The sequence below is a fragment of the Amblyomma mixtum genome, chromosome 10 (genome assembly GCF_055824585.1).
Source record: "Amblyomma mixtum isolate Tamu chromosome 10, ASM5582458v1, whole genome shotgun sequence".
In the NCBI taxonomy this organism is placed as follows: Eukaryota; Metazoa; Arthropoda; class Arachnida; order Ixodida; family Ixodidae; genus Amblyomma; species Amblyomma mixtum.
Genome location: NC_143021.1, coordinates 1271869 through 1288913, shown reverse-complemented (window position 1 = coordinate 1288913; position 17045 = coordinate 1271869). Strand labels below are relative to the sequence as shown.

Genomic DNA, 17045 nt, shown 5'->3' with positions numbered 1-17045 from the left:
GCAAAGGTTTGACTGCGCAAAGGTTTGACTGCGCAAAGGTTTGACTGCGCAAAGGTTTGTCTGCTGCTCAAAGGTTTGACTGCGCCAAGGTTTGACAGCGCAAAGGTTTGACTGCGCCAAGGTTTGACAGCGCAAAGGTTTGACTGCGCAAAGGTTTGACTGCGCAAAGGTTTGACAGCGCAAAGGTTTGACAGCGCAAAGGTCTGACTGCTCAAAGGTCTGACTGCTCAAAGGTTTGACTGCTCAACTGCGCAAAGGTTTGTCTGCTCAAAGGTTTGACTGCGCAAAGGTTTGACTGCACAAAGGTTTGGCTGCTCAAAGGTTTGACTGCTCAAAGGTTTGACTGCGCAAAGGTTTGACTGCGCAAAGGTTTGACAGCGCAAAGGTTTGACTGTGCAAAGGTTTGACTGCGCAAAGGTTTGACAGCGCAAAGGTGTGACTGCTCAAAGGTCTGACTGCTCAAAGGTCTGACTGCTCAAAGGTTTGACTGCTCAAAGGTTTGACTGCTCAACTGCACAAAGGTTTGACTGCGCAAAGGTTTGTCTGCTCAAAGGTTTGACTGCGCAAAGGTTTGACTGCGCAAAGGTTTGACTGCACAAAGGTTTGACTGCACAAAGGTTTGACTGCGCAAAGGTTTGACTGCGCAAAGGTTTGACTGCTCAAAGGTTTGACTGCGCAAAGGTTTGACTGCGCAAAGGTTTGACTGCGCAAAGGTTTGACTGCGCAAAGGTTTGACTGCAGAAAGGTTTGTCTGCTCAAAGGTTTGACTGCACAAAGGTTTGACTGCACAAAGGTTTGACTGCTGCAGGGCTCTAAGGCAGCCATTTGGCCAGCTTAAATGCGCCCAAGTTCACTTGTGTAACAAATCAACATAAGCTAAATTTAATGTCGCTAACGTTACTGCACATTTTTCTGTGCAAACATTGCACAGAACGCCGAGAAATGCCCATTTCAGGTGTTTCCTGTAATATCAAGGGGGTTTAAAATTGGTCACACATGGTCACACATAATTGTGCTTTTGAAAAAAGACAGGACAACACAGGGACGACTCAAACTATGGTGCGCAAACTGTCCACTGAAGTTTTATTGCGATGAGCACACATATATAAGCTTCACGTCATAACAGAAATCACCAAAAAACCAGTTTTGCAATCATGTCAACAGCATCAAAAAAAGATTTTGTCCCAGCTGATTGGATTATATTCATTAATACTGATCCAATAGTTGCATTTCCTGTTTGGAAAGCAAAACCGAGGGGTCACTTACACAAGTCCCTTTTCCCGATTCTATGCAGTAAGCTTCCCACAGAGTTTGTGTCGTCCCTGTGTTGTTCCAAGTCTTTTTCAAAAGCACAATTACATGTGACCTGTAATATCACATTAGCATGGTTTCGTCATAAAACTTTAAAAAAAAAGAAGTCAGAGATTTATTTTTCAGGAGAACACAGGGGCGCAAAAAAAGACACAGACATAGAAGTAGACAGGGACGTGCGCTCGTCCCTGTCTACTTCAGTGTCCGTGTCTTTTTTTGCGCCCCTGTGTCCTCCTGAAAAGTTATGAACCAACACGCCCAAATACAAGTACTTCAGAGATTTATTTATTTAACCAGCCTTACAGGCCCATAGGGCATTGTATAAGGGGGGGCGTCACATTTGGAGCACTTTCCAACAGAATAGGCTGAACCATATGAAAAGAAAAGCGTAGTCCATAGCAAAGTTACGGGAACACAGGGAAAAAGAATAGAGTAATAAACACAATAGAGAACTAATAAAATCAGACACGCAACAACAAATGTTAAAGCACAACAACAAAGCCGTATGAAATGCTCGTAGCTCATGTTATCAGCGCACAATCATAGAATATAATACGATATGCAGAGCAAAATACAACAAACAGCTTGCAAAATTTTTGCGCGAAAAACACGGACAGAAAGAGTAGACGACACGAGCGCTACTAACAACTGGAAGTTTATTCAAAAACACGTAGAATTATAAAAGAACAAAGTGCGATAAAATCGTTAGTCAAAAACCAAAAGAAGAAAACTAAACAACAGTCACTGCCAGCTCCTGCTATCAAGGCGCAAAGCACTTGTCCAGATATGCTACCTCTTTTTCCCGTATAGCAACAGACGGTTTGGCCACGCACGTGTTGTGAACCTTGGCGATACTATATGCCTCGTAAATTTCCCTACACAACACGTTGTCATGCTTGTACACTATCGTAGTGTTGTCAAGGTCCGGTGAGCACTTGCAGGTCCCGAGATCCTTGCACTCACGGCAGTGCAAAACAAGGTTCGAAGACACCGGTTTTCTTCAGTCCAGTGAGTTCTTGTGCTCCTGCAGCCGCAGCACGTTGATGCATCTGCCCGTTTGGCCGTAATACACCTTCCCGCAGGCCAATGGCACCTTGTACACAACCCCCTTTTCGCAGGCGGTGAACTTGCTGGCATGACTGGCAGTACACTTCCGCGGGTCCTGGCGAGGCAGTGTCTTGTCTAGCCTGTTCCGAACTGCCGCGCACACTGATAGCAGAAGCTGGCGGTGACTGTTGTGTTTAGTTTTCTTCTTTTGGTTTTTGACCAACGATTTTATCGCACTTTCTTCCTTTATAATTCTATGTGTTTTCGAATAAACTTCCAGTTGTTAGTAGCGCTCGTGTCGTCTACTCTTTCTGTCCGTGTTTTTTGCGCTAAAATTTTGCAAGATGTATGTTAACCAACTCGCCCAATATGCAGTACTGTTAAACAACAAACAGATAAGAAGAAATATACAAAGCAGAAAAGAACAACGCAAGTACAGGAATGGTATCAATATGACAATTGACGGCTGCAACAAACCAAAACCAAATTAAATTACGTCACTGAAGGTATGTTAAGAGATGGCTTCACTAAAATGTGTGGTGAGTTGGTGTTGGAATGTATCTGGATAAGACAGGGGAGCGATGTTACTATTCAGCTAATCATTCCACAATCTGATCCCTTGAGGAGGGGCCAAGGAATTAAAAGCTGAGATGATTGTCGCCGTATATCCTTGCAAAGCTGAGATGATTGTGCAATCTTTTAGACATGCGAACATACTTGAGAAAATGGTGTCAGGAGAGCAAGGTCCCAGCGTGTGGCTAATGACCACCCTTCCTTTACTCTGCTCTGTGAGACCGCCTCTCTTTGTTTGGCCGTTTTTACTGAGATGCTTGCCCTCCCTCAGGTGCAGCCTCCTTCTCTTTAGACAAAAGCAGCTCGACTTCCCTCCCGTTGTTGAATTGTTCCAAGGATGGACGCATAGCCTTCTTCCATCTTCCGCAATCTCATGGACGATTAGGAGTACGCCAAGCAAAACAAGCAAAGCAAAAAAGCAAGCAAGCAAAAAAAAAAGCAAAAAGGTGGGCTCGGTGGCTGTGCCACGATGCAGTCATCAAATCCGCTCGTTTTCGCCACGCGGGTTTTTGCACTGCTCATCACCCAGATGCTATTCCTGTCCCTGGTTCCCGCCCCTTCGCATGCCACCTGTGCCATCGAATCCCTTCGCTTCGAATCTCCCGCCGGCCTGTCTGCACAGCAGCCTGCGGCTTCAACCTGTCCGGCAGCGCCACCGCTGCTATTCCTCGACCACCTCGACTGTCCCCGGACTCACCCAAGGTCATCGACAGCAGCAGCTACGGAGACTATAAAACCGCATCACCCGCGCTCGGCACCCTGTGGGCTCGGTGGCTGTGCCACGATGCAGTCATCAAATCCGCTCGTTTTCGCCACGCAGGTCAGTAAACAATACTCTCTTTTCACGAAAAAATCGAGCAATTACTGCCTCCTGCAGCTACCGAGCCCACAGAGCTGCCTTTCCATTGTTCTTGAATGTGCTGATGTCGTGCGTGCCCTGTTGCTCTTGGCTGGCGATGTTGAACCAAACCCAGGCCCCGAAAAGGTTCTAGAGGAACTGAAGAAACTGTCTGATGGTCAGTCACAATTAATAGTCGAGGTCCAAGGTCTTAGAAATCAACTTACAACTACGGTACAAGCTATTTCTGATCTTAGTAACAGGTTATCCACCCTAGAAATTCATTATCAAGATGTTGTAACCCTACGCACCGACATGGATACGATCTGCACTAACACTACCCAAACAGCCAAAGAAATCAGAGGTATAGAAGCCCGTTTGGATGACGCCGAAAATCGCTCGCGACGCAACAATTTAATCTTTTACAACATTAAAGATGAGAATACATCTGAAACATACTCGGAATCTGAAGAAACAGTCCTCTGCCTCTGCCGTGATCAGTTAGATCTATCCATTGACCCTAAAGAAATTGAAAGGGCTCATCGTCTCGGGCGTCATTCTCCTGAGCGCATTCGACCCATAATAGTGAAATTTACATTTTTTAAAACCAAGGAGATGATTCTTTCAAATGGCCATAAGTTAAAAGGCACCGATTACAGCATAGGGGAGGACTTTTCACGCCCTGTCCGAGAAGCGCGAAGGCACCTCGTAAAGTTTGCCAAAGCTACTACCACTAAATTTTCCTTGCGCTACAAAACTTGGTGCATCGGTTCTAAACGCTATGCATTCGACGAGTCATCACAGTCTGTACACGAAATCTCATAGCATAAGTCTTATCGTCGCGCCACTACTAATCTTCCTTGTAACAGCCCTTGCGGTACACTTCCAAATCTTCCTTTTTCTGTTATCTTTACCAACATACGTAGTTTCCTTCCCAAGCGTGAACACATTTGTAATCTTGTTTCATCATCTTCCAGCAATATACTTGTACTAACAGAAACGTGGCTGACAGACGACGTCACCGATCCGGAAGTTTTAGCTGATTTACCAAATTTTAACGTTTTCCGAAAGGACCGCAAAGGTTCACGAGGAGGAGGTGTTCTTATTGCCACTAACCAGCTGTTGCCTTGTTCTGTCATTAACATCCAATCAGAGCTTGAAATACTTTGGATAATCTGCCGTTCCGTACCACAAATCGTCATACTAGGCGTCTGTTACCGGCCCCCCTCCAGTAGTCCAATCTTTTCCTCAAAGTTAAGCGATAGTCTAAATCAAATAACTAGCAAATATCCCAACGCGCGCATTCTTCTTTTCGGTGATTTTAATTACCCATCCATTGACTGGCTGAACCCAACACCAACAGGCAATACTGAAATGACGAACTTTGTCGACGTTTGTTTGAATTTCAATCTTACCCAGTTAGTAACTGAACCCACACGCGTAACACATGAATCCTCCAATATCCTGGACCTCATTCTAACTAACCACCCGGAAAGTTTATCATCACTTACTTCTCTCCGCGAAATTAGTGACCACAAAGTTTTACACGCTACTTTCACCTTCGTCCCCCAATCGCGCTTAACATTCCCTAAAACGATTCGCCTTTATGACAGAGCGAATTACGAAGAAATCAATAATCATTTTATAGCGTTCTTTCCAAACTTTGATACAAGTTTCGATGATCGATCAATTGAGGAAAACTGGCTTATCTTTAAAACTAAAATTATAGAACTTACAGCGAAGTTTATTCCCACCATCACATTTCGTGCCAATCACAACAAACCATGGTTCACAAAGCATTTGAAAACACTTGAAAACAAAAAGAAGAGATTTTTCCGTGCAGCTAAACGTAACCCGAGTGCATGCGCATGGAAGAAATATTACGAAGCCGAGTCAACATACCTGCAGTCTATCCATGATGCCAAACGAACATTTTTCCAAACTGACCTCCCCAAGATTCTAACAAATAACCCGAGAAAATTCTGGAAAGTATTAAACCCCGAACAGGCGCCGGTCATCACACTTGCTAACCCGCTTGGTGAGATGACCAGTGGCATTGAATGTGCTAATATTTTTAACGCCGCTTTTTCATCCGTTTTCACACACGAAACTGATATGCCACTTCGTACCGTAACTGACAACCTGAGTTCGCATATGCCTCCAATCATCTTTTCTGTGCACGGCATTATATCTATCATTGAAAATATCAAGATGTCATCTTCTGCAGGTGCTGATGATATCACCCCCAAGTTCCTAAAAAATACTTGCCATGCTTCCGCAGCGTATCTGTCAAAACTGTTTGCACAATCACTTTCCACAGGTAACATACCCAGTGATTGGAAGGTGGGGAAGGTTGTTCCGGTCTTCAAATCAGGTAACAAAGAATCACCCCTTAATTACCGTCCCATCTCTTTAACAAGTGTGCCATGCAAAATCATGGAACATGTCATTTATACTCATATAATGAACTTTCTTGACTCTATAAATTTTTTTCATCCTGCTCAACACGGTTTCCGTAAGAACCTATCGTGCGATACACAGTTGGCTATTTTCATCCATGACCTGCATGTGAACCTCGACTGTAACCTACAAACTGACGCAATATTCCTGGACTTCGCGAAAGCATTTGACAAAGTACCCCACAAACGCTTACTACTAAAACTGTCCTGGTTAAACCTTCATCCTAACATATTACAGTGGATAAGCGAATTCCTGGCTAACCGCACCCAGTTCGTTAACGTTAATAATCAAGCCTCTAGCTCTGTTTCGGTAACATCAGGTGTCCCGCAAGGATCAGTCCTTGGTCCGCTATTATTTTAAATATACATTAATGACCTTCCAACGCATGTCTCTTGTAACGTCCGTATTTTTGCCGATGACTGTGTCATCTATCGCACTATCAACAACGCCTCTGATCAGTTCGCCCTCCAGAATGACTTAATCAGCATACAGGACTGGTGTAACAACTGGCTCATGGAACTAAACCCCAATAAATGTAAAGTCTTGTCATTTCACCGAAAACGTAATCCTGTCCTCTTCTCCTATAAAATCTCGCATGTCACGGTAGAATTAGCTCAGACTTACAAATACCTCGGAGTAACATTGTCCAATGATCTAACCTGGAACGCGCATGTCAGTAAAATCATATCATCCGCTAACAGAAGCCTTGGATTCTTAAAACGACATCTACGTCATGCGCCACAAAACCTAAAATTGCTTGCCTACAAATCACTTGTCCGTTCTAAATTAGAATACGCCTCTGCTATTTGGAGCCCTAACCAAAATTATCTAATAAATTCCCTAGAATCAGTACAAAATCGAGCCACAAGATTCATACATTCGTGCTATTCATATAATGTCAGCATATCAGCACTAAAAGCAGAGGCAGGATTAACATCCCTGGCTTGTAGGCGTCGTATTACTAGTATGTGCTTGTTTCACAAATTTTATTTCAGCTCACTTCGTCGTCCTCCCTACATCAATCCGCCGGCACGCATTTCCCTCCGCATTGGTCATCCCCTTCAAGTAGCCCGGCCATGTATGCGTACAACTACATTTGCATCGTCATTCTTTCCACGCTCAGCCAAGGACTGGAACAGCCTTCCACACGACATCGCCGCAATCACCTGCCCATCAACATTTGCGAACTGTTTAACTGCTACCTTTAACAGCGAATAATATTTGTATCTTACGTTTTTTCTTTGTTTATTTAATCTGATTTTTCAATGTAACCCACCCCTTATGTAATACCCCCAATCCTGGGGGCCTTTAAGGTAATAAAGTGAAGTGAAGTGAAGTGAAGTGAAGTGAAATAGCACCTTCGATAAATAGCAGCTCCTTCAATTTTGCACACATCAAAGGGGCACCGATAAGCAATGCAACAAGCAGTTCAGGCCTGGGGACGAATATCTGGGCGATCGGTTCATCATAGCACGACATGGCCCCATTTTGGGAGCCCATCCGAACTGACCCATGCCGCCAGCCCCCGGGGTGTCCGAATCTCCCGACTGTGGCAGATCATCTGAACTGACCGGGATGAAGAAGTAGGAATAAAGGTTTCTTTGTCAAATTAGCCAAGTTTTGCTGTTGCCAATTTCACAGATGGTGGACATATCCCTCTCTCGTGGTGGGGCAAGGTTGCCATCAGCAGTGAGGTTTTTTTTATAGAGAATTTCAAGTGTTAAATTCGAGGCAAGATTCATAAAATCGTAACCAGAGTTCAAATTCACAGAAAATTCGAACAAGCTGCCATTGATGGTATTCATTTAATTAGTTAATTATCAAGTAATTTGTAAATGAATTAACAGTTGTTATAAATCGAAATAGTAATTTATTTACCTTTATTAATTACAAATAAATATATTTTATTATTTTGTGCATTGGATTCTGGAGAAATGATGTAATTAACCAATTGTGTTAATTATTTCAGCAATTAGCTACACTAATTGCCTTATTATTTTATTTAGTAATTAGGTTATTTTAGCTCTCCATCATTATTAATCATTACAAACAACACTGACTCTGGATGATCGACAACGCTCTGTCCGCAGACTGTGGTGACCCACGCCACTCGTGAGGCAAGAAATGCGTTTGCATTAAAAAGAGAGACTCAAGCAGTTGGCGAAGGTACAGGTGCCGTCACAAGTAAATGGAAGGAAATATTAACGAAAAAAATTAATCATTGCCCCCCCCACTTCATGCATCCTTGAATACATATGTGCAGCCTAATTTGTGATTGTGTGAATTGCACTGTGCACCATGGACCATAGTGCTTGAGATTTAAAGAAATTAAATCTTTCTGACAAAGTCGCCTTCCATTTACTTTTGACGGCGAGTGTACATTGCACCTTTCACGGCATGCTGCTGCCACCCAGCAACCATGACTTTGCTGCTAAGATTGCCTCCACACTGTTTTCCATGGGCCTCTCCTGGGTTTCTCTCCTCCATGCCACAAAGCTGGAGATACTGATATATGGAGAGTGGGCGGAGGAAAACGCTGACGATGATGATGACCTGTGGCCTCGGGCGCCATCCGTCGGAGGCACCTGGAAGCTCCTGTGTGTGCGCATTTCGAAGGCTATTCGTGCGCAGGCAGTGGAAAGTTTGGGTGCAGCCGTTACGCGGATCTCCTTTGCTTCCTTTAAATGCTTCCTTTGGAAGAACAGCGTGCGGCAGTTGTGTTCGTTCCAGTAGAATCCACTCACCGCGCACTCCTGCATCTCCTGCTCCTTGGTGGTGAGGCGCATGACCAGCACGTTCTCCCGCCGGGTGGCCTCCAGCTGCTGCTGCCTCAGCTTCTCCTCCGACTCCCGCAGGCTCACCAGCTCAGCCTCTGCGCACACACGCACACACATCCGCCTTCCTGCCGGCCAATAGTTCTTAATTACTATCGGTATGCACACATGCCCACAACCAAACACCCAGCGAGATGACCATACAAGCAGTCAGAGACCGATGGTTGAATAAAGGCCTCAGTGCCTTGGCATCAAAGGTTTGGTTTAACGTCCCAACAGGGCTATGAGGGACGCCGCTGGGGATGAGATTGGACCCGCACCTTTCGGATGAGCAGCCGAGCACCCAACCGCTGAGCCACTGTGGCGGCTCAGTGGAGGAAGCTTGCATGCACTTGTTGCCAGGGCAGCAGCCCCCATCGACATCGTCCCATGGCATGGTGTGCAGACAGGAAGGAGACCATGGGGAAGCTCTTTCTTGCTCTACGAGCACAGTTGTGTCCAATATGCCCTTCCACCTGCTTATGAAAAGCTCCACAGGTGAGCTCCCCTATGCCCCACCACTCGCCCCCAACCCCCAGTCTCCTGTTTGCTTGTCACATTTTTGGCCATGGTGTCCATCAGACGGCTTTTTTCTGCACAGCCAGCACAGTATCGGCAGTTCGAGCAGTAGCCCTCACTTGCACGACACTTGCAAGCGAAATGAAAACTGTCGCCCCTAGTTCGATTCTTATTGGCTTCGACTTGCTTGTACTGCTCTTCTTTTGTGACAATACTCAGAGATACTGTCACATCGGCCACCTTCGGCATCAGTGCCAAGAGCTTTTTCGTTTTACAGAACAGCTGCTTGATTTTAGTGTTCAAATTGAAACGCAAACCGTGCTTATTGGAGATTTCAATATAAATTCCTCACTGGACAATGCAATTTACGTCAAGTTCCAAGAAATCTTCCAATCCTATGCATGCACGAACTCAATACACTCACCTACAAGGATAACAACTGAAATCACCATTGACCTCTGCATTACAAGCTTTCCTCCAGAACAAGTTCAATCCGGGACCAACTTATGTACCTTATGGAAGTATAGGTGGAATTTCCATGCATCATATGCATCCCGTTTTTATGTACAAATGCAAATATTATTTTGAATGTGTAAATGCAATTACGCTATTTCTTATTCTTGTCCGATTTATTTTGCTTATGATGTACAAAAGCTGGCATTTTCTTGTTTGCATTTCCACCTATTGTAACTTTGTCTCTCTTGCAAATATGTTGTACATACACGGTTTAAATGCATTGTCTATAATTTCACTGTTACGATCTGTTTGTATGTACTTTTCACAAGTTTTTTCAAACTGTGTACATAGTTGCCTCTGCAGTCGAGGGTGGGATGGCCTCGTCAGGCAGGAAACCGCCTTTAGCCTACTCACCCAAGACATAGTATTTTGTAAATTTTGTCCTAAATAAAAAACTTAACATACTTTGGATCCCTTTCATTCAAACCAATCAAAAGGGGAGCTACCTATTTTGGCTGCTACCTCATATCCACTGCCGAAAATCTCCGCACGCTTCGTCACTATTGGCAGGAAACAAACATTTCTCAAGCACATTAAAATATTAAATACTACCAATTTGGCTAGCTCCTTCCACATAGAGGCACCACCGTGCCTCAAGCTATGCATAGAAAAAATGAAATCCACACAGGTCGCAGAGCTCCTTCAAGTACACCTATGGCAGCACTGAAAAGTGTGCTTCGCTTTCGCGCTGTTGTGCAGTTCAGGAGCCAGGCCAAGTAGGCCAGGTTCCTCATTTGGGCCCTGCCAGGTCATAGGGGAATAGCGGGACGCTGCTGCGCATGCGCACAATGCTAACGGCCCTTGGGTGTATGGGTGAGCAGGCGACGCTAATGCTAAATCGGCGAAATAGCGTGCGCCCCCAACGCCGCTTTACATTGGGTCAACACGGCGGCGCCCATCCAAGCAGGCCCTTTCGCTTCATCGCCGATTCGTCGTTGCCACTACTCTGTGGCTTACGCTCCCGGCAACCTTCGCTTTGGCTGAAGTTGCCTTAACCACAAACTTTTAACGATAAAACACCCCAGATTTTCAGATTGCTTCCGTGTTTACAGAGCTGCTAGGCTTAGCGAGTACGCGTCGACTAACGTCAGAAAGCGCAGGAGGTTCGAACTACTCATCTCCACACACAGGTTCGCATTTTTGGTCTTCCTGTGTGGACAGTCTTGGCTCGAATTGAACATGTCCGCATTATAAAAAAATATTTTCATCATTTTTTGCATTTCCTAACTAGAAATTGGCGACTGCAACAGTTGGCATGTCGTTTTATTTACGCAATGAAAAAATACAGCATATATATTACCTTATCTGTTCTGAAAGATTCTCTTTCCCACCGTTATGGCGCTGCCTTCAAGCAACGCAAAGTGACTATCCGCGACCCTATTCTATAGACAGAAAACGTGAATCCGTTCCCTTAACGCTAAGCGCATGCGGATAGGGTCACCCTATTCGCACCAACCCTATAGTAAAACTCTCTAATTACTGCTTGTGCAGAGCTCTACAATGCACACACCCAAGCACGGAAAAAACTAAGCGTCCGCCGCAGTACTCCCACTTTACCTGACCTCACAGCCGATATTGTTTCAGCAGCCAGCGTTGGAACTCTGCGTGCCCGAGCCAGCATCACCTACCTTTCAGCAATGGCAATTTTATCACAGGGTCCCGCTCCATGCACCCACAAAGGGCCCGTGCCAACGGGGGACAGGAACCACTGATTGCCAGCAGGATTGCCATCCAAAGACACCGGCCATACTGCTGCTGCCTCGAGCAGCCTCCGCATTTGCTTTCCCCAGCACAAGAGCAGCCAAGTGCATACACCCCTGTCATGACACACACACACACGCGGCAAACTTTGCCCTCGCATCCACCAGTACTTATGACCACTCCCATCCACTCACTCAGAAGAGGGCAGTGACAAAAATGACACACAGAAGACAGCACAGGCGCCAACTACCAAATGTTTATTGGGAAGCGACCCAGCACACTATAGAGCCACAGCACAGACCACGTGTCAATCAGGCAGCCAACAAAGCACAGGGGCGAAAGGGAAAAAAGGAAGACTTCTTTCCATTAACAACAGTGAGGCCAAGGGCGGCCGTGCAACAAACACTAAACACAGCAAAGCAAAAGCAGTGTCACATTCTGAAAACAGGTAAAAGCTTTTATAATATTTCGGGAGGCCAACAAACAACACGGCTAAACAGTGAAGATAAGAATAAATCGCAATCAGGAGGCCAACCGAAAAGAGTGAAAAATTCGCTACAACCCTCAGAGCCAAGGCAGAGTTAAATAAGGCAAAAGCTTGAATGCGGCCACGAAGATGAAACACAGGAAAAGGAGGAGGTGCACTGGTCCTCCTGCACAACGTGTGCAAGGCTGAGGACACAAGGCAAGACACCTTTTCTGTTTTTGTGCAATGGTCACCAGCCTGGGCACTGTGATCACTTTCCTTTCAATTCTGCCATCAACAGGAACCTCACTCATACAGGGTGTGGTCAGGCTGGCTGCAGTGGCCTGAAAGATATGCTCTCCAGATCTGTTTTTCTACTCTGAGGAAGTCCTCCTGAGCCCTCACATCAAAGCATCTTCCAGTCTTGACTAGGCACACTTTGCCAGAGGTTAGTGGTACCACATACACTATCCCTGTTTGGCAGTTTGTGTACCAGTTTGCCTGTCTTGCGCACGCAGGCTGTCTGTCTCTTAATGATCACGAACATTGTACCTTCCAGCTATCTTTTTCATGCTGTGTGACAGCAGGTGGGATGATGGCTCTCTCTCTTTCGTTCCCATCCCTTGAAGCACAGCCCAACACGAGGCCTCTGATCTGTGCGAGGCTAAGGAAAAAAAGAGCAGGCGAAGGCTAGGAGCGATAAAGAGAACTCATCCCCTGCCTTCATGCCCTCCACTTCGTGCAAGCTGGCAGAAACATGTGCACTGTTAAGAGATAGCCGGCCTGCACAGCGAGACATGCGCGCTGGTATATAAGCTGCCGAACCAGGGTGGTATACGAGTGTGCATAGGAGAGATGAGACAATGCTTCAATGTGCAGGAGCAGTTCCTCAAGGTAAGATCCAGAGGACATCTTTGCTCCCTGACTGACATGTGGCAAGGCTTTATAACGTGCGGGTCACTTCACACTTCTGGGTTACTGCTGTGCATGAGCCACCTAGCCCAGACACAAATTCCCCCTCAAAAGACGTGAGCGCTCCCAAAGGGGCAGCTTCCAAAACTCCACCTCATCTGCCACTTCTAGCAGTTCACTGGCTCAGGCCGGGCCGTCCGACCACTGAAGCAAAGGATGCAGGTGTTCTTTTACTCAACACTAGTGAGTCGCATGTCACCAAGTTTCTCCAGCAGTATGCACAGGTTTGACTGGTGTAGAGCAAAGGCGCCAGTGCCATCCCCCCTCCTTCTCACCCCGATTAACAGGGCTTCAGTGACACTCCGCATCAGCGTGGCACTGTACAGGGTCGTCCACTCTTGGTTAGAACATGCTAGCGCATGGCCGTGCTCATTGGAGGGTCACTGCATCCGAAACGCCTGCGCATCAAAGCGAAGTGGCAGATGACGCGAAGCACCGCGTCCAGGTACACCTTCTCCTGCGTCACTTTGCTGCGATGAGCGACTGTGTCACACGCGGCGGCCCTCTCAAGAGTGCGGCCATAAGAGTGGACGACCCTATACCACTGCCTGCTTCCATCAGCAGCTGCATCATGATGCTGGCACACTGAGAAAGACCTGCCCTTTTGTGGGGCCAGTCCCTGACCCCCCCCCGAGTGCCCCCCCAATCAGAGCCAGAGATGGGCTTACGGTTGCTGGCCGCCGAGCTCCCTGCCTGGCTCTCCAGGTAGTCGACATAGGCCTCCTGCTCGTTCCACCTGCACAGGTTGGCACCACACTCAGAAAGGGTGGCTGCACACACCTCCGAAACACCAGGGGGGGGGATGTCACTCTGTTTTTTTTTTTTTTAAAGGCGATTAGAAAGAAAAAAAAAAGTGGGCTCAGATCCCACTGGTGGCCTTTATTAACCTCCCACTGACTAAAACCCCACATCAGACCTCCTCCTCAGTTTGCTGGCTCCCATCATCTCTTTCCATTCCCTTGTCAGCTGAGCCAGGAAGCCAGCCTGCAGCCACACATGCGACAGGTGATGGCAGTTTTGCAGCAGAGCAACACAACCCCACACAGGTGAGAACACAACCCCGCCCCCCCAGCCTGACATGGCAATGCCAGCTGCTCTGAACCGCCAACAGGAGGCAGCACAGTCTCCCTCCTGTGAGCCATGAACCAACTACTTTCTTCTCCGAAACTTCTGCCCCATCAGTGACCGACAGAGAAGAGGGCCTCTGACCAAAATTTTTATCAACGACATCGTTTGTGAGTCACAACAGGGCTGGAAACACGGACAAAAGGGGAGAATAGACAAAGCAAGTGCTGACTTCAACTGAAATTTATTACGGGAAGGAAAGTGTATATGTGCAGCCTTTGTCAAAAGTCTGGAGCCCAGGGGGTTTTCTTTTGAGCCACACTGCGTCGTCCTTAGTGGATCTCTAGTGCTCCAAATTTCCTGGACATGAGAAGATTTCGGGTACTGCCTCCTGCAATAGGTAGGACTTCTATGAATGCTCCTGGAGTCCCAATATAAAGCCTGGAAGTGAACCCCCTGGGCTCTAAACTTACGACAAAGACTATACATCTTTGAAAAAACAAACGCAAACGGAACCGGCGTGCAAGGCGTGAACTAATGTGCACGTGTCCAACAACAAAAACAACACTCTAGCCAGATTTTTTTTTTTATTTCCGCGCATAATAGGCGCACCCTGAACTTGGCATTGCGATCAATACTGTATTTACACAACTGCAGACAGACACCTAACCCCCCCCCCTTCAATCTTTATTTTAACAAAGTTTTTGCTCAAGTGACTACTAGTCCTCACTAGTGTTGCTGCCGTTGCAGCTGCTGCAGACCCACAGCATGTAGTCTTTATCGAAAGTAACCAGGTTTGCTTCCCATTTGTATAATAGAGCCTTTACAGCTTTCCCTAAGGTCGAAAAGTTCTTTGAAGGTGAGAACCGGGGTTCTTCTTGCCATACAGAGATTTAGAGCTTGAGGGCTGCCATAAAAGTTCAAATAGACGACTGAGAAGCAAAACCATGCAGCCTGGTTACTTTTGACAAAGACTGTACAACACCGCGTGCAGCCACAAATAGTTTACAGGGATGCCCACTTTACACGTCTGTTTGGGAAGCTTCCTCCCCAGCCGGAAACCTTTCCCACTTCGGCCCGCAAAAACCTTGGCGACAGGAGTCACACACGAGAATTTAGGCACCCCACACTCCTCGGCCATGTCGAATTTCCCGCCTGCCGGATGTTGCCGTGTTCGAGAGCAAACTCCCAGCCGTGCGGCTATTAAGGTGCTTGCCCGCCATGCTAAAATAGCAACGCTCAGCAGCAGCACACGGAAGCCACAACTACGATGACCTAACACACTACCACAGATCCCGGGCCTTTGACAGCCACAAAAAACTGGAGCCAATGCCGATATGGGAAGCGAAAGCTCGTGGCAGAGGAAAAGTTGATGATGATGATGGATGGATGGATGGATAGGAGCGCCCCCTTTGAAACGGGGTGGTGGCATTTGCCACCATGCTCAGCTTTTCTTTATTATTATTTTTTTGTTTACTGTGTTGTCAATTCTCGTTAAGGTTCGCCATCTTCTTTACCTACGGTTTCCTACACTTCTAACCTTATGCCACATCTCTGCTTTTCAGCCACCAATCCTCCAATCGCTTTTTGCTGACTTCCACCACAGATTTATTTACACGACCATTGTTGTTGTTGATGACCTTGGGCGACACCTGGAAGCTCCTGTGCACGCGTGAGGACTCCGTGATCAAGCACCCGTTCCTCGCAGCCGGAGCCGATCATGGAGGCCATGGCATTTGGAAGGCTATTGCCCCATGGGTCATGGGAAGTTTGGGTGGGGCGCTTACATGGATCTCTTTTTTTTTTTTAATATTTCCTTCAGGAAAACAGGGTGCGGCCCGTACATGGGCCCATTTATGCAATCAAGGCGGAAAGCTGGGCTAGTTGGTTTGTCATAGTTAATTAAAAGACTAGCGCAAAAAACTAGGACAAAGACAGAGACAAGCGCTAAACATCAACTGAAGGTTTACTACACCAAACATGTACTTAAAAACACTTCAGTGGCACATGCGCACACTGAGCTACAGAAAACTAATCAAGAAGTGGCAAACTGTTTCGAAGATACATGGCTTCTTTCCTGGTCAGGGCTAGTGACGTCGTGCTTACACACTTGTCACCTTCCCTGATAATGTGATAAGCCTCACAAATCTCACGGCCTAACCTTGTGCCTCCCCTACCAAGCACACACGTGGCATCAAACGCCGGCACGCACCCGCACCGCTTACAATGCGTAGCCAAATGGCTGCCCCCCGCCAATGAATCCACCAGCATGGATTCTATCACATCTGAAAAGATGTGATAGAATTTTTGGCGGCGCAAGGTGGTGCTTCAGGAGCTAATTTCGCGTTTTCAGTTGATGTTGAGGAGCTATTCTATTCCATACCACAAAAAGAGTTGTTAGATGCAGTAAGAGAGCGGATTGAAAGCTGGGGGGCTGTGAAGTTTCAGAATAGTAGCGGGGTTTCGGTAAATGACTTTATAGCCTTAGTTAAGTGTTACCTCTCATCCACTTACATTTTTTTTTGATGACCGATTGTTTGTGCAAAAAGATGGCATTTGCATAGGGTCTTGCATAGCCCCGATTCTTAGTGAAATCTTTTTAGGACAGTTTGACAAGCGCGTTGCAGCGTGCATTGAAGACGAAAAGCGTGTTGTTAAGTGTTTTAGGTACGTGGATGACTTTATTGTGTTTATGCATGTTAACAACGAGAGCGACAGGTTGTAAAAAGTGTTCTAGAGATTGTAGGTGATTGTTCTGGCAAGC

The 17045-nt window shown here is 46.4% G+C and overlaps 2 protein-coding genes across 5 annotated transcripts in view; one reads left to right on the top strand and one right to left on the bottom strand.

Annotated features, from left to right (window-relative positions):
* The window catches only part of fl(2)d (Pre-mRNA-splicing regulator female-lethal(2)D), a 74309-nt gene that overhangs the window by 44249 nt on the left and 13015 nt on the right, over positions 1 to 17045 (bottom strand). For all 4 annotated transcript variants that reach the window (XM_089563105.1, XM_089563108.1, XM_089563104.1 and 1 more), the window contains exons 4-5: positions 13885 to 13952; positions 8974 to 9101 (exon numbers count right to left, since the gene is read on the bottom strand). In XM_089563105.1, the coding sequence (XP_089419231.1) occupies positions 8974 to 9101; positions 13885 to 13952 (196 nt within the window). The remainder of the gene's footprint in view (positions 1 to 8973; positions 9102 to 13884; positions 13953 to 17045) is intronic.
* On the top strand, positions 3386 to 4793 carry LOC149324971 (uncharacterized). Its single transcript, XM_089563111.1, has one exon. It carries the CDS (start codon positions 3401 to 3403, stop codon positions 4592 to 4594), a length of 1194 nt encoding a protein of 397 aa, XP_089419237.1. The 5' UTR covers positions 3386 to 3400; the 3' UTR covers positions 4595 to 4793.